Source organism: Eutrigla gurnardus, assembly GCF_963514095.1.
Source record: "Eutrigla gurnardus genome assembly, chromosome: 2".
NCBI classification, from domain to species: Eukaryota; Metazoa; Chordata; class Actinopteri; order Perciformes; family Triglidae; genus Eutrigla; species Eutrigla gurnardus.
Window position 1 is genome coordinate 28093049 of NC_139916.1, and position 25741 is coordinate 28118789.

General features: G+C 41.2%; 1 protein-coding gene across 1 annotated transcript in view; it reads left to right on the plus strand.

Annotated features, from left to right (window-relative positions):
- The window catches only part of ptprt (protein tyrosine phosphatase receptor type T), a gene marked incomplete at its 5' end in the record, with an annotated part of 328852 nt that overhangs the window by 68690 nt on the left and 234421 nt on the right, over positions 1-25741 (plus strand). Inside the window, 5 exons of the mRNA XM_084025273.1 lie at positions 10738-10898; positions 11661-11771; positions 14565-14646; positions 16021-16136; positions 17770-17944. Coding sequence (XP_083881399.1) covers positions 10738-10898; positions 11661-11771; positions 14565-14646; positions 16021-16136; positions 17770-17944 — 645 coding nt within the window. The remainder of the gene's footprint in view (positions 1-10737; positions 10899-11660; positions 11772-14564; positions 14647-16020; positions 16137-17769; positions 17945-25741) is intronic.

Consider the following 25741-nt stretch of genomic DNA (forward strand, 5'->3'; position numbering starts at 1 on the left):
CTGTGAGCAAAGTTAGCTTCACACTTCAAGGACAACTTTACAGCTAAGTGTTAAAGTCATTTGAATAGCCAACAGACAGGTCAATCCTGAAACGGGCGTTCATTTTCAGGCTTCTTTAATACAATCAGCTTCTGTGCCAGACCGTGAGATTCAGCCATGCGCACGCCTTAATCACGGCGTGAGAACTACATTAAACACATATAACAAAATCCATTAGGAACTGTACAGTACGAAGCATAACAAATAAACCTATAAAATACCTTGTTGGATGTTTGTCATGAAAGAGAGTCTAAAGATTCTTGAGTCTGCACTTTAACTTCCGCCTCGGAAACATGAAGTACAGCAACTATTACACTTTTAATCTATCGTTCCTTCTGAAATGTATACCTCATTAACATAATATTTCTATTTTAACTTAACATTAATTCAATTATGTATTTATTACATTCAATTATTGGCTATATCCTGACCAATTTATGATGAACACAAGACTTTGTAGCTTTTATCCAACAACATTTACAGGCCGTAGTAGTGACCTGTCAATCACAATATAGCCCTGCCATAAAGCGTCCCCAGGTTTATGGTCTATTTGACTCTAAATGCACCATAATTTACTAAATGAATGTATGAGAAGAATATCGGTGATGCACTTTCTGAAGCCATGGTGGACAGATATCGTCCTCACGTCTCTGTCGGTAGTTTTGGAGTGAAACTGCCTCATCAGGCTGATCATTCCGAGTCAATATCCTTACAAATACATTTACTTTGCTGTTTATTGAATCATTTCAAAACACCTTCAGATGCGAGGAAGAGTTTTTTCCACTTTTCCATTATAATCCGTTATGTCATTTGCATTCGTAGTTTGAAACCAAGTTCAAGTGTCTCTTTTATACGTCTTTCCTACCTTTTCTTTCTTCTTAAGTTTCGTCTACTTTCTCACCTGTCCACCCCCCCTCCCCCGTCTCTCCCTGGCGCTCAGTGTGACTTCTCAAATGAGGCTTGAGAAGGCAAATAACCAAGATGGGAAATGTGTGGAAATGCAGAAGTCATTAAAAAGCCAATTACCCACAGGTTCATTGCTACAGGGAGGAGATCAGGGAATAGTGGAGAGCAATCGTAAAGCCAGTGATATATGGAAACCAAATAGCTGTGTGTGTGTGCTCTCTCTGCACAGTGTGTGTGTGTGTGTGTGTGTGTGTGTGTGTGTGTCCGTCCGTGTTTTGTGCATCTCTGCATGTGTGAGCTTCTGTCTGCTAATGTGCAGGCCACTTTTTGTGTCCAGGCACGCATGCATTTAAGTGTGTGTTTGTGTGTGTGTTTGTGTGTGTGTGTGTGTGTGTGTGTGTGTGTGTGTGTGTGTGTGTGTGTGTGTTTGTGTGTGTGTAAATCAATGTCCCATTGAGAAACGGATGTTTAATTCACTGTGTCATAAATCTGTTTCAAGGAACAATATTAAACTTTATTACCATTTTTCACGTTCACTTGTGAGTCATCTATCACTGAGTAAACACAAACACACAGACTAATAGCTGAATCTGTTAGGTAAAGCAAACAAACACACACACACACATACACACACTATTATGCAATGGCAATTATCACTGGACTCCAGAGACGCAAGGAAAGATCCCATAATTACAGTCATCACACACACACACACACACACACACACACACGCTACACTGAGCATCATCAGCCAGCCGGGTCGACTTCATTAAAGACAAATATCACTGAACTTCAACTTTTACAGAAACTTTTCTGAAAAGGCCAAATTTAGTTTTGACTGAATGATGAATGAAAAATACTTAAATGAATATAAATCCGCTGATGATGTTGAGACTTTGGAGAACTAGTTCAGGTTTGGACAACAAATCCATTGATAGCTTCACATTGATACTTTGGGACACGCAGTGTTGCGGTCTGGTGGTTGAAAGTCCTATATTGTGGACCCGTCCATCCCCCACCGTTATTAGTCTTTCTCAATATCGAATACTAGATCACTAAATCTGGATGTTGCACAGTAACATGGATGTGTTTAATGCATGTGTCCACCAGGGAAAAGTATCCTAATCATCTTTACAGTGACATTGTTTGTGTTTGACTAACAATAGTCTCAGTCATGTTGCCAGATTCTGTTGTCTGTCCACATAAAACCCTGTTAACAATAAATGATTTCACAAACCTGAAGTCACTTTAACCTCTGATGGATCCTGCAAGTGTCATAGTGATGTTAGAGTGTGTGTGTGTGTGTGTGTGTGTGTGTGTGTGTGTGTGTGTGTGTGTGTGTGTGTGCTCGAAGAAAGAATAAAAAACAAACTGAAACATCAGCAACTTAATCAGAATAGATCGATTCCTTTCTTCCCCCTCTTTCATTGTTTCATTTTGCCATTTATCTGCTCTTCCAATTTGTCAGCATTTTATAAGTTTTCTCTTCTTTTTCTTTTCTCCGTCTCTCACTTTCTCTTCTCTCCATCTTCCTTGTTTTTCCTTTTGTCCCTTTAACCCTGCACACACTCTTCTATCCACGCAAGGACGGGGCCGAACAGAAGATGTCCTCCCATCCATCGTCTCTAGTGTCAGCAGTCACATGCTTGAGGTCTTCGATCTCCTATAGGTCGACCCATCTGTGACCCACACAGCAAGGACTTTTGGGATTTAGAGTTCCCACGGGTCAAATGTACCACAGGGATTTACTGTATGGCTCCATGTGTCTATAGTTCTGTGTGTGTGTGTGTGTGTGTGTGTGTGTGTGTGTGTGTGTTTGGGACTATTGAATACCTGTCTATGAGGAAACAGAGCTTTTCCCTGAAGGCCTGATCAATAAAGCCAATCTCCCTGTCTTTACCACCTTATTAGGGAAGGATTACAGCAGCTTCACCATGGCCTGCAGGTCGGTGTGTGTGTGTGTGTGTGTGTGAGAGAGAGAGAGAGAGAGAGAGAGAGAGAGAGAGAGAGAGAGAGAGAGAGAGAGAGAAATACACCTCATCCATCTCTACCTTATTTAACAGCAGGAGTCTGAATACAGATGTGTGTGTCGGTGTGGTCTCACTGTCTGTCATAATACAGATTGTTTCATTGTTTCTGACTAAACTACATTCTCAATTCAATTTTTCAGTTTAAGATAGTTTGAAACAAAACTCTCTGGGTTGTCCAGCTTCCTCCCACAGTCCAAAGTTGAATGACTCTAAATATCCTGTTGGTGTGAACGCGACCATAGTGGTTGTTTGTCTCTACGTATTGGCCCTGTGATTGGCTGACCTGTCGAGGGTGAACCCTGCCTTCACCCAGCGTCAGCTGGAATCGACTCCAGCCCCCCTGAGACCCTGAACAGGATATGTGGTAATTGATAATAATAATGAATGGTTCATTTAAAGTCAAACAGACCATAAGGGGATTCTTAAGGGCGTGGCTACCTTGTAATTGACAGGTCACTACCACGCTACAAATGTAATTCGCTGTAAAGTTGACCTTGAGTTATGAAGCTTACTTTGTTAATAGCTTCAAACCAGAATCCAGATGGATCCAGATCCAGTAAGGATGCTGCTCGGGTTGCCACTCTGCCACTTGTGTTTATCAGATCCACCCGTCGCTCCTCCACAGTCCAAATATGGTCACTTCCTTCACTGGTTGGAAAAATCAAGACCTTTATGAGTGCTTTTAGATAAAAGGATAAAATCGTGAATGAGTCGTTTGTCCTCTGAAGGTGTTTTTTAAATATATTTTACTGCTGCTCCAAGACTAAAACATACAGTTTTTAATACAGCTCATTAAAGGACATTATCTTTATAGTTAATGCAATCCTTTGTGGTGTCATAGTGCAGACGGGCATTTAAATAAATACTTGTCAGTACCACAGTGTAAGTTCTGGTCTCTGTTCAGACATATCTGAGCCTTTTGAAGAAGAGTTGGTATTTCACAAAAGTTGACAGACCAGTAAGATAAAGTAGTGAAAAACCAGCCAATGATTGACATTTCCAGGCCACATGTGGGGTATATGTAACGTCTCACTACACCATCAAATCACGTCGCCGGATTTCAAAAAACACCAGCGAAAATTACAGATGTAAACCGAGCCCTTAGATGCTTAAAGAACCACACGAGATCCTCGCCCAGAGCTCAGAGGACGTCTTAATCCAAAACACGACAGACACAAAACATCCGATAAGGGGAATGAAAGAGAGATTTAAGAGCTACACAGCCAAACAGCAGCAGGCTTTGAGCCGACACCCCAGGGAGCCATTTCGGCACGTCGTCCTCTGTGAACATCTTGCATCGACGTTGAGTTTCAACACAAAATCTGGAGATGTAATTGATCTATTAAAGCGCGATTTTGTCTGCGCTTCTTTCTGCTTTGTTGCACAAAGTGCTTTCATGTTTGAACCTCAAAACGCCCTTGTTTTGTAAAAAAGTTTGTGTAGATAGAAAGTGTTTTTTTTCTTCTTCTTCAGTGTGCTGAGAATAATTGATGTCCTCTGATAGCGATGGAGATAAAATGCAGATTATCTGATAGTTTTTATGCATATACAGCACACACACGGTGCCGTTTGATGCAAACTCTTAAATAAAGAGAAGAGAACACTGCTCACCCGGTGTCAGACTCAACTCAGGCGCTGGAGCTCTAGATGAGCAGCCAGAAGTAAAATGGAAAAAAAGCATCCACACGCTCGATCTACGCTTTTCTAAAGAGACCCGCAAGACAGGTTGCAAGTGATTGGAGGAGTACAAAAGGTTCAAGACTCGTTCACCTGATTGATGAACACTTGTGTCAATCAGATGAACCTGTGTGGTTGAACATCAGGGGAATTGTAGTCCTGCATATCATGGACTGCAAATTAAAGACACAGGTTGTCTCTCAATTCTTTCCTGGTCTACGAAGTCCTTTTGAAAACCGTGAAGGCCAAACAGAGCGGTCTCTAAATGAGCCGGTCTGGTCTCCAGACGGTTTGCTGTTCCTGCTGTTCCGAGCTGCTGTTGACAAGAAAGAGCATAGAAGAGATATTTAATCTTATCTGATTAAAATGGACCCAGACATTCTTTTCCTTTTTCAATCTGATGGAGGATGTGCTTCATGATATATTTAAGGCTGAGAGACACGCCAAGTTGATTCAAATTTAATAGTCACAATGAAACTTGGGATAAACAGGCAGAAACCTCTGGCTATGGAAAGTGAAGCCAACACCGTAGTGCATTGAACTCGATTTCTCTCTACTGGCCATCAGGGAGCGACTCCTCATAAAATATGGTCCATTTAGAGTCAAATAGATATAAAGCAGGGTATGCTTTAGGGCGGGGCTACCTTGTGATTGACAGATCACTACCAATGCTATTAGCGAAGATGACCTTCAATTTTCAAGCTAACGTTGTTAGCTTCACACCAGAAGCCAGGTGGATCCAGATCCAGTAAGGGTGCTGCTGCGCTGCTTGTGTTCACCAGATCCACCCGTCCTTCCTCCGCAGTCCAAATATGGTCACTACAGATAACGATGGTCAAAAGGCTGAGGCTTCAAAACCGTAGTCTACAAACTAATGGGTGACGTCACCAAGACTACCTCAGCTTCCTATATACAGTCTATGGTTGGGCCGTAAAGGATCCATCAGTTGGATCCTCTGAATCAGAAAAATAAAACCACATTTTGGGCTGCATTTGAAGGAGTCTTTGAAATGTGACGGCCTTGTCTGAGATGAGACACAGCTGCTGTGTCTTTAACAATTCCCCTGATGTTCAGCCACACAGGTTCACCTGACTGACAAGTGTTCTGCATTAAACAAGTGATGTATATTGAACCTCCTCTACTCTACATCCACTTGCTACCTATCCTTGAATAAGGTCTAAAAGACGGTTAATAAAAAGGATTTTTGCAGAGATTGGATTGAGCAGATGTGTTTTTCTGCTTCTAGTGTGCAAACCCTTCAAAACAACCTTGTGCTTAGACATGCTGTCCTGGTCTCAAGTGAACCTGCGTTAATCGCGTTCTCTTTTTTTTTTAAACAAAGTTGCCAACATTTGCCTCGTCATTGTGATTTATTCCCTTTATTTTCCTCTTAAATTCATATTTGCCGCGAGCTGTTGGCAAAGTATCAAAACTTTGTATTTTGTTAAAATGGAGAGAGCCAGCCAAGTGCAATGTAAACCAATGTAAAAGCATTATGGAAGCTATTTACGAGGTTTCTGAAGAGTGGCAAAATCCCCAGGCACACACACACACACACACACACACACAGATCCAGACACACCTGCTCCATTTGCTGTGATAGGGGTAAATGAATTCGATTTTGATGCTTTAAAAGCTTTTTCTTTGGGCTCATATTGAAAGTAAATTCCTCTCTAATGGAGAGGTGTCTGTGTTTACAAGCCTCAGATGATAGAGGGGGGGGGGGGGGGGGGGGGCAATTATAAAGACAGAGACAGAAAGGAGGAAGGGAGCACACGCTCACACAGATGAATGAGTTGTTGGTATTCATGTTTGCTCCCATAATGGCTCTTCCATTATTGATTCGTCACTAATCAGATTACTTTAAAGCTAAGAGGACAGGACCAGTGATTCCCTTCGCTTTCATCATAATGATGAAGATGAAGATGAGTCATCATCTTCTCATTCTCAATTGAGTTTTGTTTTCCTTTGTTTTGATCACCAAACACACCTAGATTCCTGATGAAGATGCTGAACAGTGCTGAATCTTAATGTAACAGTCTGTGTTACTATTGATCTGTCTGATCCGGTATTGAAATGAGAAACCGTTAACCAGCTTTTCTCTTTTCTGCCTCTCATCTGAGGAATATATACTTCAGTTATATTTTGACCAGTCAGTCTCAAGGCTATGCAGCTCAGAATGCTTTTACTTCTGCAGCCTCAATAATCTGTCCTCTTCATCTTTTCTACATCACAATGTTGAGTGGCGGAGCCAGACTTCGTAAACAAACCCAGGGGTGTCCGGGGGGAGAATTATTTTCCCTCATTTACGGCAGCATTATGTGGAATATTTCAAGCCATTTGACAATAGGATTCCTAAAAATCTTTTGATAGCCAAGAAAAAAAGAATCATTTTTGTCTTCATTCATCTGAAACCACCACAATATAACAAATGACTGACCAAGCTGAGTTATTTGACCACTCAAATGAATTTTTACAACATAAGGACTTTTCCTCAATTATTTAAATGTCTTCAGGAAATAGCATATTATTGGTAATGGTAATGGTTGGTACTCTTCAGCTTTCTTAAATGCACCTTGCATCGCACAGCAAACACACAGCAATCGTTGGCAATGGGAAACGGTCACATTCAAATTTAGCATTTTGCTGTCACACATAAATCTATATTCTTATCGAAGTATTTCACCAAGTGTGATCTTATTTTAGCCCCAAACAGGCAGTTAGATCACATTTTTGCTGAAAGTTTAGTGTGTAAAGCGTGGTATAAATCTAATCTAATCTAATAATACCTAATTGCGTTCTTCGTTCTATGCCCGTATACCATGGAGCTCTTCAGTCATATGAACATTGATCAATATTCATAGTGCTTATTACTATTTCAAAGTTTTAGGGATATTAATGTAATTTGTCACATAGCTTTATGGAAATAATTTGTGTTTTGAAGTTAACAGTAAACTTGTAAAACAGTAAACTAAAGATGCATATTCCTTAGCGTCTTGCCTTCGTAATTATACTAGATATATGAAAATAAGCTCTGGGATTGAGGACATATTCCTGATTCATTCAGGCTATATTAGTTCTGGTGTTCTTACCGAGGGATAGGGCTAGGCTGTTGAAAGCTCCATGGCAGTCTGAAGATAAACACACACACGTACCACAGTGTGCAAATACTTATGGGAGTTTGGTTGTTTTTTTGGGTTAACGTATGCTGTATATCAGACTTACTGAATGTGTGTTTGTGCAAACTCACCTGATGCAGCTCTCAGACCAAGTTACGACAGATCCAACCGTGTCCCACGGTGGGAGAAGAACTGTATTTCAGCCTTCATCCGCTGAACACTGAAACAGAGGAACGCCGCTGTGCAGATCCACCACAGCAGCTGGGGGTAAAACGCTCTGCTCAAAGGCACTTCAGTGGCTCAAAGACACAGTCGAGGCTTCGGCTGCATTTTGATGCATACGGCTTTGGAAAATAAAAGTAAAATGTGAAATTCTCAGCAGTATTTGTGAAAACAGCTGCTCTCGTGTGACAGTATGTGCCGGGATGTTTGAGTTGACCCAGTTATTCTGTGTGTGTGTGTGTGTGTGTGTGTGTGTGTGTGTGTGTGTGTGTGTGTGTGTGTGTGTGTTTTTCTCACGCCGACAGACTGCACCTCTCTGACCTCACATCTGGGAAACAATGTGTGAAATGAGTGAGATGATATGTGTGATATTTCATATGGAAGCGGCTCCTTGGTTTGTGTGCTTTGCTTGTTCAGGTTCATATACACCACGTTATTTGTTTCTGTTTGTAAGTAACACTTCTGCTCCCACCCATGGAGACAGTTGTCATGGTGAGAAGAGTCTCTGGGTAACAAACATCACACTTATCGTCTTAGTGTCGAGTTGATTCAAGTCAACTTTATATAAAAAGAGAATTTTAAATGAAGCGATCACAGACAGAACAGCGAAGGCCAGAAAAACAAAGATGTATGACTTTAGAGAAGTCTGTGTGATATGAGACACTCCTCAACTGCCAGGCAACCTCACAGTAAAATAACAGTGATATCAATACACTTTGACACACATATAGATACTCTTAGCACTGAGCTCCATTTAGCAACACATTCTCACTCCAAAGCGCCAAATAACACAATTTAGTCAGTGCTGCAAAGCTTCAGACTTTGACGCTCTATGTTCCCCTCTAGTGTCACTTTATCACATGTCGGTATCCACGTGTTACACACAGTGTCATTTCAAAATAAACTTTACAGGAAGTTCGCTTCAGGCATGAAAACTACTCAGTTAGATTTAGGCAAAGAGCGTGTTTGACATTAACTTCATTGGCTACGTTAACATGCACCAAATATTCCAGTTTCATCCATAAAAAGACAATGTTCCTACTAATCTGTTTACATGGCTCATGAAAATGAATATTCCACTAATATTACATTAGACATATATAGTGAATGTGATGTATGCATGTCCAAAGAATGCTCCTAAAACCTGAATAATATCAACATATCACACATATCTTCATCTGAAAATGATCCATTCAGAATAAGGCCTCATACAGAATATCCAAATATGATCTTTACGTGACATATATCAAATTAGGACTATTGTCATATTCAGAATAACAGTGGAATATGAGTGTGCATGCAAACGAGTCACTGTCTAACGAATGAGTCACATGACTATCGACGCTAACGTTTCACGTTACTAAGAACTGACGTGATGTTAACTTGATGATGTAGTCGCTCTTATATAGCTCTCGACTTTCGACTGCAGTGCTGTTAATGAGATGTACATTATTAGCATTCACTCAGCTACAGTGCAGACACTATACCAAACACACTGATCCAACCTGAGGACATGATGCTGTTCCCACAAGGTAACACATGTATTTACACCATGTTCAATGTTAGAATTAGGGTCATGCTCAGGTTGCAATAAGCCTCCTAGGAATAAATGTCAATACATGTCTTCATGAGTACAATCGTCTGTATATTTGTGGCTCCAAGTTTCCTGCTCAAAAGTCACTGCACTGCCCTTTGAATCAAAATGCCATGACGTCGTCCAGACAACAGTTTCTGCTTAAATGCATCAGCAATTGAATCAACAAAATGCAACAAATGGATTTAATTGTGTTTTTGTTATTCTGTATGAAATCCACTTAATATAACTGGCTTGACCAATGTCCTCTAGCAGAGTGTACATGAAGAGAAACAGTTCCAGCATCTACAGAGAATATGTTGTTAAGCTGCCGTCTCTTTCTTCCACTCTGCATTAATTCAGGACACTTTCACACCTCAACAGAAGACCAACAGACACCGTTAGAACGGTGCTTGATTCAGTATCTCCGCTGTCAAATAGTCTCTCAGTCCCTTCTAACTCTCAGTCTGGCTGATGGCAGGCAGCCAAATGGAGCCAACCGACTCATAAAAGCTCCATCCTGTGCCATAAAGCAGAGACTAAAACACACTTAAAGCAGCAGTCGACGGAGGAAATGTGTTTCCTGTCGTGGTTCAGATCCCTCGGGGTGTGGATACATTAACGCGCTGATATACGGCGCCGGTAAATTAAAGAGCTTGACTTGTTTTTGCTCTTTGGATGCATCAAGTATCAGCCGAATGGCAAAAAAAAACAGTCACGGCCAACCGTTTCTGTCGCACACCAGAAAACGGAGTCATTCTGCCACTGAGGAGAAAGAAACAGCCATAAGTGTGATATGCACTGCAAAAGGAACAATAGAGAAACAGAATAGGTCGAATCAGTTTTGAACCTGACCAAGTTCACGAAATGAAGAGAAGAAGTCAAACACTAGCTTGTAAATGGATGGAATTTATCCAAGGATTACATAACATTCACGCCAAACAAAAGAAAAAAAAATTGATTAAATCATTATTGGCAAATTTTTCTTTTTCATTTTTATTTCAAACCATTCTTGCAATCCCATAATCCATTCTGCAATAGAAATGAAAAACTAAGAATGATAAAGTTTTTGAAACCACTAGAACCCACATGCTGGATGGAGTCCCTGTCTGTGTTTAACGGAAGCCGTCCTCTGTGTTGTCCTAACGCTCCCTCCTGTCGGTGTGTGCAGGTTCGTTCATGGTGGTAAACGCGTCGGGCCGGGCGTCGGGTCAGAAGGCTCACCTCTACATGCCCACCCTGAAGGAGAACGACACCCACTGCATCGACTTCCTGTACTCGCTGTCCAGCCGGGACGGAGCCAGCCCAGGGACGCTCAATGTCTACATCAAGGTGTGTGTGTGTGTGTGTGTGTGTGTGTGTGATAGACTGAACAGAATAAACAGGTAAACAAACAAACAAACAGCGATGGTGATAAAAACGTGTCTTATCTTTGATAAAATATGTCTAAACTAAATATAAAGCGATGTCAGTATGTGTTAGTGTCTTTTTAAGAGTTTTAAGTATATTCAGACAATTATCAGGATAATTCCGTGAATAAATACAGTGAACACTTTTTAAGTGAATAACTTAAATAATCACTGGGAAGGCTGTTAGCCTTTAGCAGTTAGCACTTGCATCTAAACTTTTAATCCGTTCACCATATAACAGGAAACCTCTCCAAAAACTCCTTTTAACAGGGAAAAAAAAAGAAGAAACCTCAGGGAGAGACACTGAGGAGGGGCGCCTCTACTAGGATGGATGGACGTGTATTAAGAATAAACAACACACATGATAACAGTCGATCCATAAGACATAAATGATCCATGTAATAGCAGCAATAACAGTACTGGCAGAACAAAAATACTAGAACATGATGGAACAATGACACAAAGACAAGCACAAAGACTCCTGGGAAGAAGAATCTGGATGATCCAGATGTAGAGGAGTCCTCTGGCAGTTGAGGCCTTTAACAAACAGCATGACTGGGCTGAGCCCTTACTTTCCTTTACTTTAGTTGCATGGCAGATTTCTCTTGTTTGAGTTGGTGAAACCTGCAGATGTTTTTCTGTTCCACTTGAAAATGTCTGTTTGCTGTTTCCTGTGTGGCTTCAGGTGAACGGAGGCGCTCAGGGAAACCCCGTATGGAATGCCTCCGATACGGTCACTGAAGGATGGGTGAAGGCTGAGCTCGCCATCTCTACTTTCTGGCCTAACTCCTACCAGGTAACACACACACACACACACACACACACACACACACACACACACACACACACACACACACACACACACACACACACACACATGGTTTACCTTTCTGGATGAAGATCCATTAGTAACATCTTCTAATTATGCAGCCAAAGATAATGAGTCACCAAAGAATCTCCTCTGTCAATGTGATTGAGATCTATAATTACACTCTCTAATGTCATGTGTCAGCCAGATATTTAATACGTCTGTATTTTAATTTATAACTGTCCTGCCTGAGGCTGTTTGACATTCCAATTTGATTCAAAATCAAATGAATTATGTACTTTACTTTATGGGCAGCGATGCTGGTTTTCATTTTACCAATCAAATGATTTTCTCTCTGCCACACCATTTACATTTCTGTTTGATGTGTCTCCGCAGAAAAAGGTGTTGGTGATGAACACAAACCCAAAGAACGAACCCAAAGAAATGTATATTGAGCTAAATCATTTTAACATTTCATAGTCATTTTAATCCAAACCATGTGGTTTGAGGTTGTCTAAACCTAAGTGTAGTGTTGAAGCATATATTACTATTATTATTACATATACATATTCAACTAAAATATTTCCCAAATCATTCATGTTAACAGTCAGGACTTAATAAAGGCAGTCAGACGTCAGTTAGGTTCAGTATAACCTGATCAGACATATGACACCAGAGTTTCATTAACAGGTAGAAAGACGACCAAAAGGTGCTGTCCATTTGTGTATTCAGTTAATAATGAAACACAAAAGTGCTGCTATTTAATGACGCGTGTGTTTAAGGTTCAGGGAAACACCCTGCTGTGTTGTTTTATTGAGGTAGACTGTGTTTTACCTCATGACTGAACTATGCTGAAGGCACCCTTGTGTTGCAGGACACACACACACGCACACATCTGAAGCACAAAGGAAACCAAAGTGACAAAAGCGCGTGTGTGTGTGTGTGTGTGTCTTTCCCTAATTAGAAGTTACTTCCCGTGGAGAGATGACATTTTATTTTTCCAAAAGGACAAAACATTGTCATGTAACAGTCCAGAGCACTGGGAGGTGAAGTTTAACTTTCTGGTTAAACTTTTGCTCTCTTTTGAACAGGCATCATTTCAACACAGCAATTCACATGAAAGTCACATCTAGGGATTCATGGACATGGAAATTGATTTTCGTTACGACATTTAGCAACAAAACCAAGGTTAGGTTTAGACAACAAAACCAAGGTTAGGTTTAGACAACAAAACCAACGTTAGGTTTAAGCAACAAAACCAAGGTTAGGTTTAGACAACAAAACCAAGGTTAGGTTTAGACAACAAAACCAAGGTTAGGTTTAGACAACAAAACCAACGTTAGGTTTAAGCAACAAAACCAACGTTAGGTTTAGACAACAAAACCATTGATTAAACATGTGCCCACCATTAAAATGGATTCTAATAAACTTTACTTTGACATTGTTGTAGTGCTGAGAGACAAGAAATCTGGATTTGAATTGATTCCTGAACATGAACAATAGATTTGTATTTTGTGACTCTTTGATTCCTAGTTTCATTGCATGTTTTCATTCATTTGTTACATTTCTGCTCTGTGGCCACGTAAACACAGTCTGAAGTACAAGATGTTTTTTGTGGGGTTTTTTTACTCACTGGACGAATCATTGCCAAAACTATGAAGTGTTTTGATGAGAAAACATGGAGGACAGTGAGTCAGGCAGCCAGAACGCTCGGTTTATCTTTTTTTATCAGATTTTGTTCTTTATTAGGGAGTTCAAAGGAGAGAAGATAGAACGCTACGATGAAACATGCACACAAAACTTTCAACACAAAAAAGCATTGTCAGAAAAAAATAAAAGAAACTAGCAGCGTGTCTGACGTCTCGAGTGTGCCAGAGAATTTATATTGTGAAGGAAAGGAAGAGATTGAAGTCTTCCCAGAAGTCTTTAATATTCAAACTGCATCCCAGCCTATACTGCTGAGGATCCTGACAAGTACAGCAGTGTGCATGTGTGTGTGTGTCTGTGTGCGGGTGTGTATTTTGGGGTAACAAGTGCATGGCCCGCTGACAGCCCTGCTGACTTCCTGTCACCCTGAGAGTGTGTGGTACGTCTGTGAGCAAAGAAATGTCGAAACAGAAAAAAAAAATGCGACGGGAGAGAAAAAGAGAAATAAAAGAGCTGATAGAGAGAAATAATAGAGAGGCAAAGCTCCGCCCCTTCCTGTGTCCACCATGGGAGCGTATTTTAGGATAAATATGTACGGCTGTCAACAGAGAGAGACAAATTACCATTGATCCTATTTGAATTGTACCATGAATTACACATAATGTGTTTCTCTATTGAAATATAATTGTATATTCCTAAGTAAAGTCCAATTGGGGACACAGGAACTTAGCCTGTCTATACATAGAGAGGAAGAGAGGGATTCAGATGGCAGAAGAGGAGAGGAAATAGAAAAGAAGAAGAAGAGCAGGAGGCCTGACTGAAACAGAAAAGAGAGGCAGAGATGAAGAAGGACAAGACGAGAGGGAGGAGGCATCTGTGGTTGGCATAAGGATGGAGACAGACGGATGCAGTGAAGAGAGGAAGAGTTGCTGACTTTCACTGGAAAATTCCCTTGGGGTTTCCATATGAGCTTCACAGGGGCGTCAAAATGTTACGAGAGAAAGGCATATTTTTTTTCAGTTTAGTTGCATTACAATAGAGAAAACTCAATCTTCTTTCTGTTTCCTTCCTTCCTTCCTTCCTTCCTTCCTTCCTTCCTTCCTTCCTTCCTTCCTTCCTTCCTTCCCCTCTCAGGTGATATTCGAAGCGGTTTCAGTTCAAGGACATCCAGGTTTCATCGCCATCGATGACATCAGAGTCCTGGCTCACCCCTGCCGTAAGTGTCATAATGGTTAACCCCGCATCTGTCTCATAGCTGTGTGAAGATTGTGAGTCCTGCAGACTGAAAATAAAAAAAAGTCTTCTTCACTCTGTGGCCTACTTACCTCTCTGAATACTCACTATCACCCTCCCAAATTCTTAATGTAGCATATCAAAGTATTAGTTTTAAATACAGTACAATAAGATACGATAAGATAGTCCTTTATTTGTCCCGCAGTGGGGACGAATATACTATATCACTATAACTGTGTTCACAACAAACGCAAAGCAAAATGTCCACTGGCGTTCAAGATTGAACGACAAGAAGAGAATGGAGGTATTCGACGGAAAACAAAATGGAAAGTAAATGTGACACAACCGAAGGAGAGGGAGGAGAAAGCAAAATGTAAATAAAAACCCCTAAATTTTCCGTCTAGTTCTCCTGACCATGAGCGTCGTTGGTACATGATCGATGCATTCTCCGTTGGGCTTATCTCCGTCTGCAGACAGTCGGAATGAAATTAACCAGTCGCTGGCAGCTCTCAATGCCAGGCCAAAGTCACACAGTGTCTGGCGGTCTGTCTCATTGTCTGCCTGCTCATCTGTCTCATAGCCGTCCATGGATGTCTCCGCCTCGCTCCAGACTGCAACATTAAGCTGTTTGAGCTGGCTTACTATTGGGTATTGTGTTGGTTCTCATATACCGGCAGCATCTGCTGTTATAATCCACGGTGGATCTACCACGACTTAATAAGAAGATGGCATCGCTCACCAAAACTTTTATTAGTTCGGAAAGATTCAAGACGGAAGGAATTTAGAAAAAATAAACATAAAACAAAAAATAAAGATTTTTGATTTTAATTTAAAAAAAAATCAGAATGAGACAACTAAAAACATCTTGAGAAATTGACCTTCAGATCATTAATATACTATCTACTATATATACTAATATAATATCAACAATTATAGTCTACAGTAAACAGTGTATAACATGGATCAATGTCTACCTGAGCCGAGAGAGAAGTCTCCCTCTGTGTGTGTTGTTATCAGAGCTTCTCCCTGCTTTATTTACATAAATGGATCTTTGAGTGTCCCTCTGGCTCACAGCCACCGGCCTGCACCTCTCATACAGCAGTTACAGCTGATAACGCCGCCCTGACCGACAGCGTCATCGTGTTAGCTTAGCAGGGAAACACTGTTAGCGCTGTGTAGCACATTTGTCGTAGTTTGTACTATTACTGCTGTTGCGTCAGAGTCTTTATTCTCCGTAAAAGGTCCTCAACAAAAGCAATGGCTTTACAATTGAGACAATAATAATAATAATTCTAATACTCCCTTGGTGATAGCTTTGCTCCATGTTCACGGCGTGTGTTTCCTGTGTATGTTGCAGGGAAAGCGCCTCACTTCCTGCGTCTGCAGAACGTGGAGGTGAACGTGGGTCAGAACGCCACGTTCCAGTGTACGGCTGGAGGGAAATGGTCTCAGCACGATAAACTCTGGCTGCAGGTTGGTTCCCCCTTCTCTGTGTGCATGCATGACGTCACCGGGAGCCACGGAACTGTGTCCACCTGCTCTGTGTCTCAGTGTGTGTTCGGTGAAGAATATGTGAAATGTTACGCTGCACTGTGGCACATGGGAGTGCAGTGACTTCAGTAGGTGAATCTTATGACAAAAAATGACAACTCTATACTGTAGATTTAGTTCTGATTTATTTATGCCATTTTATTCATAAAGTAAAATAAAGATTAAGAAGAGAGTGCACTGTGGCAAACGTCCCCAGTGTTCCCAGCTCTATTTCAGAATTGATTAAAAAATCCTTGTTCCGCTGTGCACCGATGCCTCCATCTCTGCACAAGCATGTGTGTGTGTGTGTGTGTGTGTGTGTGTGCAGCCAGGCCTGTAGACTCATTCTAGTTTACATGTGCACTGTCAAGCGTGCGTGTTTTGGGTGCACACGAGCGTATGCCGCCGAGGACGCTGCTGTGTACAGTAATGACATTTGCAATGGTGAGCAGTGACCCTCCTGACTGGAGGTCTGTCACGGGGAGAGTGTTTCCTCTGATTGGCAGATAATGCTACGGCGGTGAAGAAGATTGCATCTGGAGATGTGGGGACGATGTGCTAGGCAGGGGTTTTAGTTTCAACTGCCTGTTTCCTGCCAGGTCAACGATATCAATACGGGGTCATTACTGTGTTATTTGGTGATGCATGCCTTTTGGAATCACTGTAAGTCGATAGAATTTGTTTTGGCGAGCAACTTAAACACTTTAGAAACTGAGAGAGCAGCCAATGGCAGAGGTTACACCTTACCGCTCATTTGTATGTGACGCAGCCACCCACTGCATTATGGATAGAGCAACAGACGCAGAATTAAGAGAGAGATATTCCACACAGAGTGGAGGGGGACGGGCCAAACAAGCACAGGACTTGGAACCCAGGAAGTGTCCCATGTCAAACTAACAGGAAACATTTTTACATTTTGTCACTCGTTATTAACATGTTTGTGTCGAAAGTCATACCCTATAATAACCTCAGATATCGATGAATCTATACATTTGTGTATACATGTATAACTGTTTTGTTTGTTTTTCATGTTTCCCTTTAGCTTCTTCCATAACCCACACATGACTAAAGTGTAAATGGCTATGTAATCACATTATCTCATTTAATTGAAAACAGCAGCAAATCTGCACACTTAGGTTTAATGTTTATAGTATCTTATGTTTATGTGTTGATCTGTAGTCCATCCATTATGCCCATTAAATGAGCCTCAATGTTTCTATGAAATTGTTGTTGTTGTTGAATGAACTTGAATTCTTTTTAAATTTCAATTGATGTTTAATTCAAATTATTTTAATTTAATTACGTCTTTAATGCAATTTTCATGAAACATCTACTGTGTCTCTCATGATGTCGGGCTGAAAAAGGTGTAAGCAGCAAATCCCACTTTTCACACCCTTTTCACAAATCATCACATTCTGCCTTCAGTAAATGTCAGATAACCAAATTTCAGGCTTCAAAACCTTTAAGTGCTGTTATGGATTCCTAATCCGTCTACATCCATAGATCATATGTGTTTGAAGACAGGCTACAAGGCTTTAGCCGATAACTGACAGTTGGTGTGTTTCTGGTTGTGCAGCAGTGGAACGGCAGAGACACGGCACTGATGGTGACCAGGGTGGTGAACCACCGACGTTTCTCTGCAACCGTCAGCGTCGGCGACACATCGCAGCGCAGCACCAGTCGCTACCGCTGCGTCATCCGGTCAGACGGCGGCTCGGGCGTGTCCAACTACGCCGACCTCATCGTCAAAGGTCAGTCTTCTTCTTCAGCAGCACAGGGGCCCAAAATGTATCCCTGTGGTATACCGGAACCATCAAGATTGCTCTTGTCTATCATTAAATCCCTCTTTGCATATGTTATGCCTCTGACATCACCAGGTAAGCCCGACCTGAGGTCCCTGGACAGAAGCTGATCCCTGTCTCACTACAGGGTGAAACAGATTATCTACAAAAACTGATGATAATGATAGAAAATGTGACACATGCCAAAGAGGAAGGCAAATGCCATTTGCGGCGTAACGGAGGAAAACAATGGTTTTGCTGGCGACGTGTTTGTGGCAACGAGTCTGCGATTGGCCCCTGAGGAGTCGAACTAGCAGCTCCTCAGAACCGGAGTGTTTGTGATGGATTGAAATGAAACAAATCTGATCAGTGGAGACGCAGCAAAGTGGGACAACTTCTTTAATGTGGAGAAACAAGCCTGGGTTTTGGTTGTGTGATTGTGTGTTGCTCATTAGTGCTGTGAGAATGCTGAGGACAGAATACTGAACAGACTTCAGAGCACTGACTAGGACTCCCAATGAGCCTCCTTTCACTCCATTTCTGTCTGTCTCTGTCAGTCTTCCAGCTCATTTTCTTCCTACTTCTGTCTCCCGTTCCCTCCCTTTCTCTCAAGCTTTGAGATACATGACAACAACATGGGTGTTCATTCAAAACGTATTAAAAACATTTCTTTTAATCTAAAACGAGGAGCAGTTACGATATCTATCTTTTACCTCTCACGCCGCCCCAACAACGCGTTGGCCGGAGCAGTATTTTAGTTTCCATGTCTTCAAACCCACAGAACTCTATTTTAAATTCCATGCAAGTCTTTCTCAGAGATGCCAAAACACAGAAATATGTATAACATGTTACACAAGTAATCAATTCTCTATGTGATGTAATGGGCTTGCAATGAAAACACAGTGCGGGATGAAACATGTTTATCTGACGTGGAAATGAGGCAAACATTAATGGGAGAAATTGGGTCTAAGTTGTTAAAATATGCATTCATGTGAATCAATAATAATCAATACTAATATTGGTCTGTCCTTTCTTTCTTTCATGTTCATTGCTCTTCTTTTCCCCCCTCGTCTGTCTGACAAATCCCCAGCTGGATGGCACTAAAACCCTCCAATGTTATCTACTAGGCTCTCTCAACAAATATGAAGCCATCTCTGTGGTTTATGGTTCATGTAAAAACCAGGAAACACAGCGCCGTCCTGCTGAGAAGGATATTGATGTTCTGTGGAGGTTGAATAATGTTGTTTGATAGAATTATAGCATCGCAGCGATGTGTTGTTGTCAGACATAATTACATCCCTTCACCTGTCTCTTTCTGCTGCACGCTCAGGGGAGAGTTCATACAGAATGGATCGCAGCCGCTGATAGCACCACGGATTGAGCATCACTTATAACTGCTACGATAGATGTCAACAATCTCCTGTAGTAGAACAACCCTCCAAACAGTGCAATGTTCGGGGTCTTCCTCTCAAAAAAGACGCTCTAGCTTTTGTCACTCTAATGCTGTGAATAAGAAGTGGATGTAGTCATCATGACATCACCCATTGGTTTTATGGACTCCGGTTTGGAATCCTCGAGTTTGGCATCTTGGCCGTCACCATCTTGGAACTTTTGCAAATAGTGAAGGAAGTGACCAGATCTGGATCCATCTGGATTCTGGTGTGAAACTCTTAACAAAGTTAGCTTCATGATTCAAGGTCGACTCTACAGCTAACTGTAAAAGTCGTCTTAGTAGCTAACTGTGTTGGTAGCGACCTGTCAATGACAAGGTAGCCCCTGCTTTCTGGTCTGTTTGACTCTAAATGGGCCATAATTTAATAAATGAACATCATGCTGGATTGAAGAAGACTTGAAAGTATGGACCATAAAGGCATATTCACTGATTTAATCAATCAAGAGAGAAGTAGTAATTTTCTCATAGACTTCTATACAATCGGAGAGGAGTCGCCCCCTAATGGCCAGCAGAGAGGATACAAGTTTAAAGCACATCGGCATTGGCTTCACTTTTCAGAACCGGAGGCCTGATCACTCTACTGTACAAGACCAATATTAGTCAACTAAAAGTCAACGGTATCCCCCTCACATACTCATTGGATAACAGTCATTACTTTTTTTTCTCAGATCGGACAGAAAATAGTATGTCCATTCTTTGAGTTTGTTAAGAAGGTAAACTTCCCACTCAGTCCTGCTTGTTCAGGTGATCTCCTGTCGTGCAAATGTTTGGATTTGTTCCCCTGTGTGTTGTGTCCTTCAACACATACGCTAACAAGCAGGAAATGCACCTCTCAAGAACTTTGTATCGTGTTTTTGTGTCCTTGACCAGCACTCGGACAGCCTGCTGCTCAGTCACTGGAATGCTGACTTTATGCTTGGTTGCTTGACATTCTCCCAGCTTGTCTTTTGGAAACGTTCAGTGTTGCAACCCGACCCAAACGTACACCTTTGGGGAGTGAAGAGAGGTGGAAACACAGAGGAATGTGTTGCAGTTCACATCCAGCTTCGTGGCTGTGAATGAATGTCCTTTTTAACAATAACAAGCTTTCGGAAAAGTTTTTTTTTATTTCTATTAAACACAAACATATCTTCATGGGCTGCGATGGTGATTGAATGGTTTCCTTTTTAATGGAATTTAAATTGCATTACTGAAATACATTTAGAAGTCGAGGTGCTCCGGTATAAATTATGTTCTCAATGCATATCTGGTATGAATTATGCTGTTAACCTCATTTGGTGTGAAGGATGTTTTAATCTTGAGGGAGAGTGGAGTGTGTGTTGTTTTGATTAGATGATCGTCCAGGGACTGAAGCTGTCATTACCATCTGTTAGCAGAACACACAGATTGGACTCGTGAGAACCTCCAAACGTGTCTCTGTGTGTGTGTGTGTGTGTGTGTGTGTGTGTTGCGTTCTCTGCTGAACGCTTCTCGTGGAGTGAATGTGTCCTCTGTCTGTCTGTGTGGACTTTATAGTAAAGGACATGTTCCACCCTGTTTCAAATCCTCCGTGTCTCATGTCAATAGAGAGGTTAAGCTCTGCCCCTCCCTGTGTCCCCCATCATACCTTATTTCAGGATAAATATTTATGGCAGTCAACGATGATTACATATATTTTGTCAAGTTTGTCAATTACAAATACACATGTTAAAGTCCAGAAAGTCTCAGTTTGGCGTTGTATCATTTAGTTTAGTGCCAAACTGCTCAGTGAACTCCATCTTTGGTCACAACGTACGTCACCAACACTGCCGTTAGCTTGAGACGTCACTTACCTCCCTGTTGGTGGAAAGTCTTTCTAATTATGTATTTTCACAGGAGTATAGTTCAAAACTTTCAAAAACATCATATAATGCATGGTAGAATTCAAATGGGATCAATAATGATTTGTCTTTCTCTGTGGACTACCGTACATATTGATTCTGAAATAAGGTCGGGACACACAAAGGGGCGGGGCTTAGCCTCTATAACGTTACACAGGTTCTTTTCCACATCTGTCTACCAGTAAACCAGATGTTGTAGTGGTCAATAAAGAAGGGTGTCCTGAACCTTTGACTCCCAGATGAAGCCTTTCTGACCAAATCATTAATACCAACCTCTCCTAGAGGAACGTACAGCTGCAGACTACTTGTTGTCAAATTTGTATTATATACGACTCACAGGCTGGAGCTAAGAGGGTTCAACTACTGTGGATGTCCAAAACGAGCTCAACGGCTTTCAAAGTCCTGTCACTGGTCCATGATTTAGTGAATGTGTCCTACGGCACCTTTAATATTAATGTTCGCTATGTGGATATAAATAAATAGTTCACACCTCCCTGAGCTTCTGTGTGTGTTCGTGTGTGTGCGTGTGTGTGTGTGTGTGTATTATTGCCTTTGATATGTGTATTTCAGAGTATTTTTCATTCTATTTATTCATGTGTGATGGGATCATCTGCATACAGCTTAATTTGTCTGTGTGTGTGTGTGTATCTGTGTGTCTTCATGTGTGACATTATTGTGTGTCCAAATTAATCGGTGAGTGTGTGTGTGGGTGTCTGTGTGTGTGTGTGCTGCTGAGTGAAACCGGGTTAATTAGTGTGTGGTTCAGCCAGGTGTGACCAAGGGAATGTGTGTGTGTGTGTGTGTGTGTGTCTACATGTATATGTGTGTGTGTGTGTGTGTGTGTGTGTGTGTGTGTGTGTGTGTGTGTGTGTGTGTGTGTGTGTGTGTGTGTGTGTGTGTGCAGGCGTGCGTGTACTCATGCAGGCATGCTAATCTGTGACACTGTTGGCCAGCTGAACAGATTATTTCCCCCTAGCTGACTCACTGAAATTAAATATTCTGTATGAGTTTTATTTGAAAGCAGAGTTGAACAAATGAAATCCTGCCATTTATAGCGATAGAATGATGCTCATTGAAAAGGAAAAAGACTGACGTTTTTACTTCTTCAAATTATTCTGATGGCACAAGCTTTTATTTGTTAAAAACTCGGAGTGAAGATTAATGTTTTCAGCCTTTGATTCTTTGCTGTCTGCTGAAAATTATATGTAACTCTTTCTCTCTAAAGTTCCCCCGATCCTCTATCAAATTTCATAACTTTAATCAAAACGACATTCTCAAATAATTACAAATTTGACAGAAGGGCAAATAGCACAGGAGATTAAAAATATCACAATGTTAATGAAAGTGAAAACACAATGAATCTGTCAGCTCCAACATGTACTGGGTTCCCTCCGGTCCACGTTACACCTTTCCACCAGCTTCCATGCAAACAGCAGGCAGCGACCTCCGGGAGGTTTCCTTGTCTGATCCTGAACTCTACGCAGAATTTGAAGCTCAACTATGTTTTCACGAAAAACGTTTTTCTTTTGTTTTGCTAAAACTAAAGTTGGACATGAAAAAAATTACATTTTGTGTCACTCAGTATGAAACCAATAGATTAAATATGGTGACAATGTCTTGCACACACACGCACACACACACACACACACACACACACACCCACACACACACACACACACACGCACAGACATACACACCTTGTTTGAGACCTTCTTGTCCTAAAGCTTTTACTGCATCTGTTTCTAAAGAACATACAAATGACAAACACAATGAGGTGTGTGTGTGTGTGTGTGTGTGTGTGTGTGTGTGTGTGTGTGTGTGTGTGTGTGTGTGTGTGTGTGTGTGTGTGTGTGTGTGGGTGTGTGTGTGCGTGTGTGTCACAGGGCGAGAAAAGTTGCATACTGTGTGTATGTGTTTTGTATTTGGGTCTCAATGTATGTGTGGATGTGTGTGTGTGTGTGTGTGTGTGTGTGTGTGTGTGTGTTCTGTCTGTCAGAGATAAGACTCAGTGGGGCGTAGCAGAGAGCCAGGAAAGCCACTGTTAGCCAGCACCCTGTAGACACCAGGCAGGTTGTGTGTGTGTGTGTGTGTGTGTGTGTGTGTGTGTGTGTGTGTGTGTGTGTGTGTCTAAGTCTCCCTGGGTGATCATAAAACTGATTGTAGTCCAAGAATTAGAACCAGAAGTGCCACCACAGTGTGTGTTTGTGTGTGTGTGTGTGTGTGTGTGTGTGTGTGTGTGTGTGTGTGTGTGAGCTCATTCCCAGCATCCTCTCTGTGTCTGTCCCCTGATAAGGAAATCAATAGGAAAGTGGACAGTTCAGCTCTATGTGTCAGACCTGTGGAAGTCCACTGACGCTGTGAACTCCCACTGGCTCTGAACACAACACACCCTCCAATTTAGAAAGATAACTGCTTGAAACAGATGTTTGACTTCCAGCAGAGGAGCTTTATCATAAAATGAAATGTCAAACATTGAAAAGACACGGATAATTAACGTAACAGCCTGATATTTAAAATCACGCCGCTTATCTGAAAGTACAGTAAATTCTTCCTTAATTATTATTATTATAACCTTTATTTAACCAGGAAAATTCCATTGAGATTAAAAACCTCTTTTTCAAGGGAGACCTGGCCAAGATAGGCAGCAGCATATACAAAACAATTACACAGTTACACAATTAAAACACCAAAAAACAAACAAACAAAGGTATTGATTTTACAAGTAGATCATTAAAAACAAGAACATCGATTGGAATCAGCTTCAAGTCCTTTTAACTTACATTTAAAAGAGCTCAATGAAATTAACTCTGCCAGTTTCCAGTCATTTTGGAGCATATTCCATGCAGACGGTGCAGCATAGACAAAAGCCTTTTTTCCCATTTCGGTACGTGCAAAGGGTACAGAAAGCAACAGGCAATTATTTGACCGGGAAGAGTAAGGACCAGTACTTCTCAATGCAATTAAAGCACAAATGTAAGAAGGCAGTAGGCCAAGTATTGCCTTATATATAAAAATAAACCAATGACTAAGCCTTCGGGTGGCCAGAGCAGTCCATCCAACCCGAGCGTATAACTCACAATGGTGTGTCAATGATTTGCAATTTGTGATGAACCTGAGAGAAGCATGGTAAACAGTATCAATCATATTAAGACATTGAGCTGGAGCGTTCATGTATAAAAGATCTCCATAATCTAACAAGGGTAAAAAAGTCGCAGCTACTAGTCGTTTTTTTACATCAAACGAAAAACAAAGCTTATTTCTAAAATAAAAGCCCAGTTTTGTCTTCAGCTTCTTTACAAGATTCACCACATGCGGCTTGAAAGTGAGGGAGTCGTCAATTAGTACACCCAGGTATTTATACTCCTGAACCACCTCTATTTCATATCCCTGAAGAGTGGTCACTGGGGGGACAATTTGTGTCCTCTTCCTGGATTTAGAAAACAACATAAGCTTAGTCTTGTCTGTATTAAGAACAAGTTTCAGTTTAAGTAATGAGTGCTGAACAGCTACAAAGGCTTTCTGCAGGGATTCAATGGCCTGAACAAGAGTTGATCCACAGCAGTAAATGATTGTGTCGTCAGCATAAAAGTGCAAATTGACATCTGTCATGTTTGAGCCCAGCTCATTAATATAAATAATGAATAAGAGGGGACCTAGTACAGAACCCTGTGGCACCCCCTTGTGGACAGTAACAATGTCAGAACACATACCATCGTATTTAATGCACTGAGTCCTGTTACTAAGGTAGTTGGTGAACCAAGCAACTGCTCTCTCCGAGAGTCCTGATTGAAGGAGTCTAAGTTTTAAAATACAGTGGTCAACAGTGTCAAACGCTTTCGACAAATCGATAAAAAGTGATGCACAATGTTGTTTCTTATCAAGTGCAACAGAAAGGTCATTTACCACCTTCATTGCAGCTGTGATGGTGCTGTGCTTTTTCCTAAAACCCGACTGATATTTAGATAAAATACTATTGGATTGTAAAAACGCCTTTACTTGCTCACTCACAAGAGCTTCAAGAATTTTGGCCAACACTGATAAGTTAGATATTGGTCTGTAATTAGTTAAAATCACTGGATCACCTCCTTTTAATAAAGGGAGAACAAAAGCTGATTTCCATACAGAGGGAATTTCATTTGTTTCTACTGTAAGATTAAAAAGATGTGCAAGAGGTTCTGCTATAAAATCAGCCGCCAATTTCAAAAAGTAAGGATCGATTAAATCGGGTCCAGAAGATTTTTTAGGATCCAAGACTGTAAGGGCTTTACGAACTTCCTGAACAGAGAAAGGTACAAAGTTGAAAAGCTGTCCCTTGTACATTGGGAAATCAGTGCTGGGTTTCACAGAGACAGAACCCACAGAGTCAAACAGAAACCCAGAAGATACAAAATGATTGTTAAAACAATTCAATACCTCCATTCTGTCATAGACAGGTACAGAATCCTTTAATACATA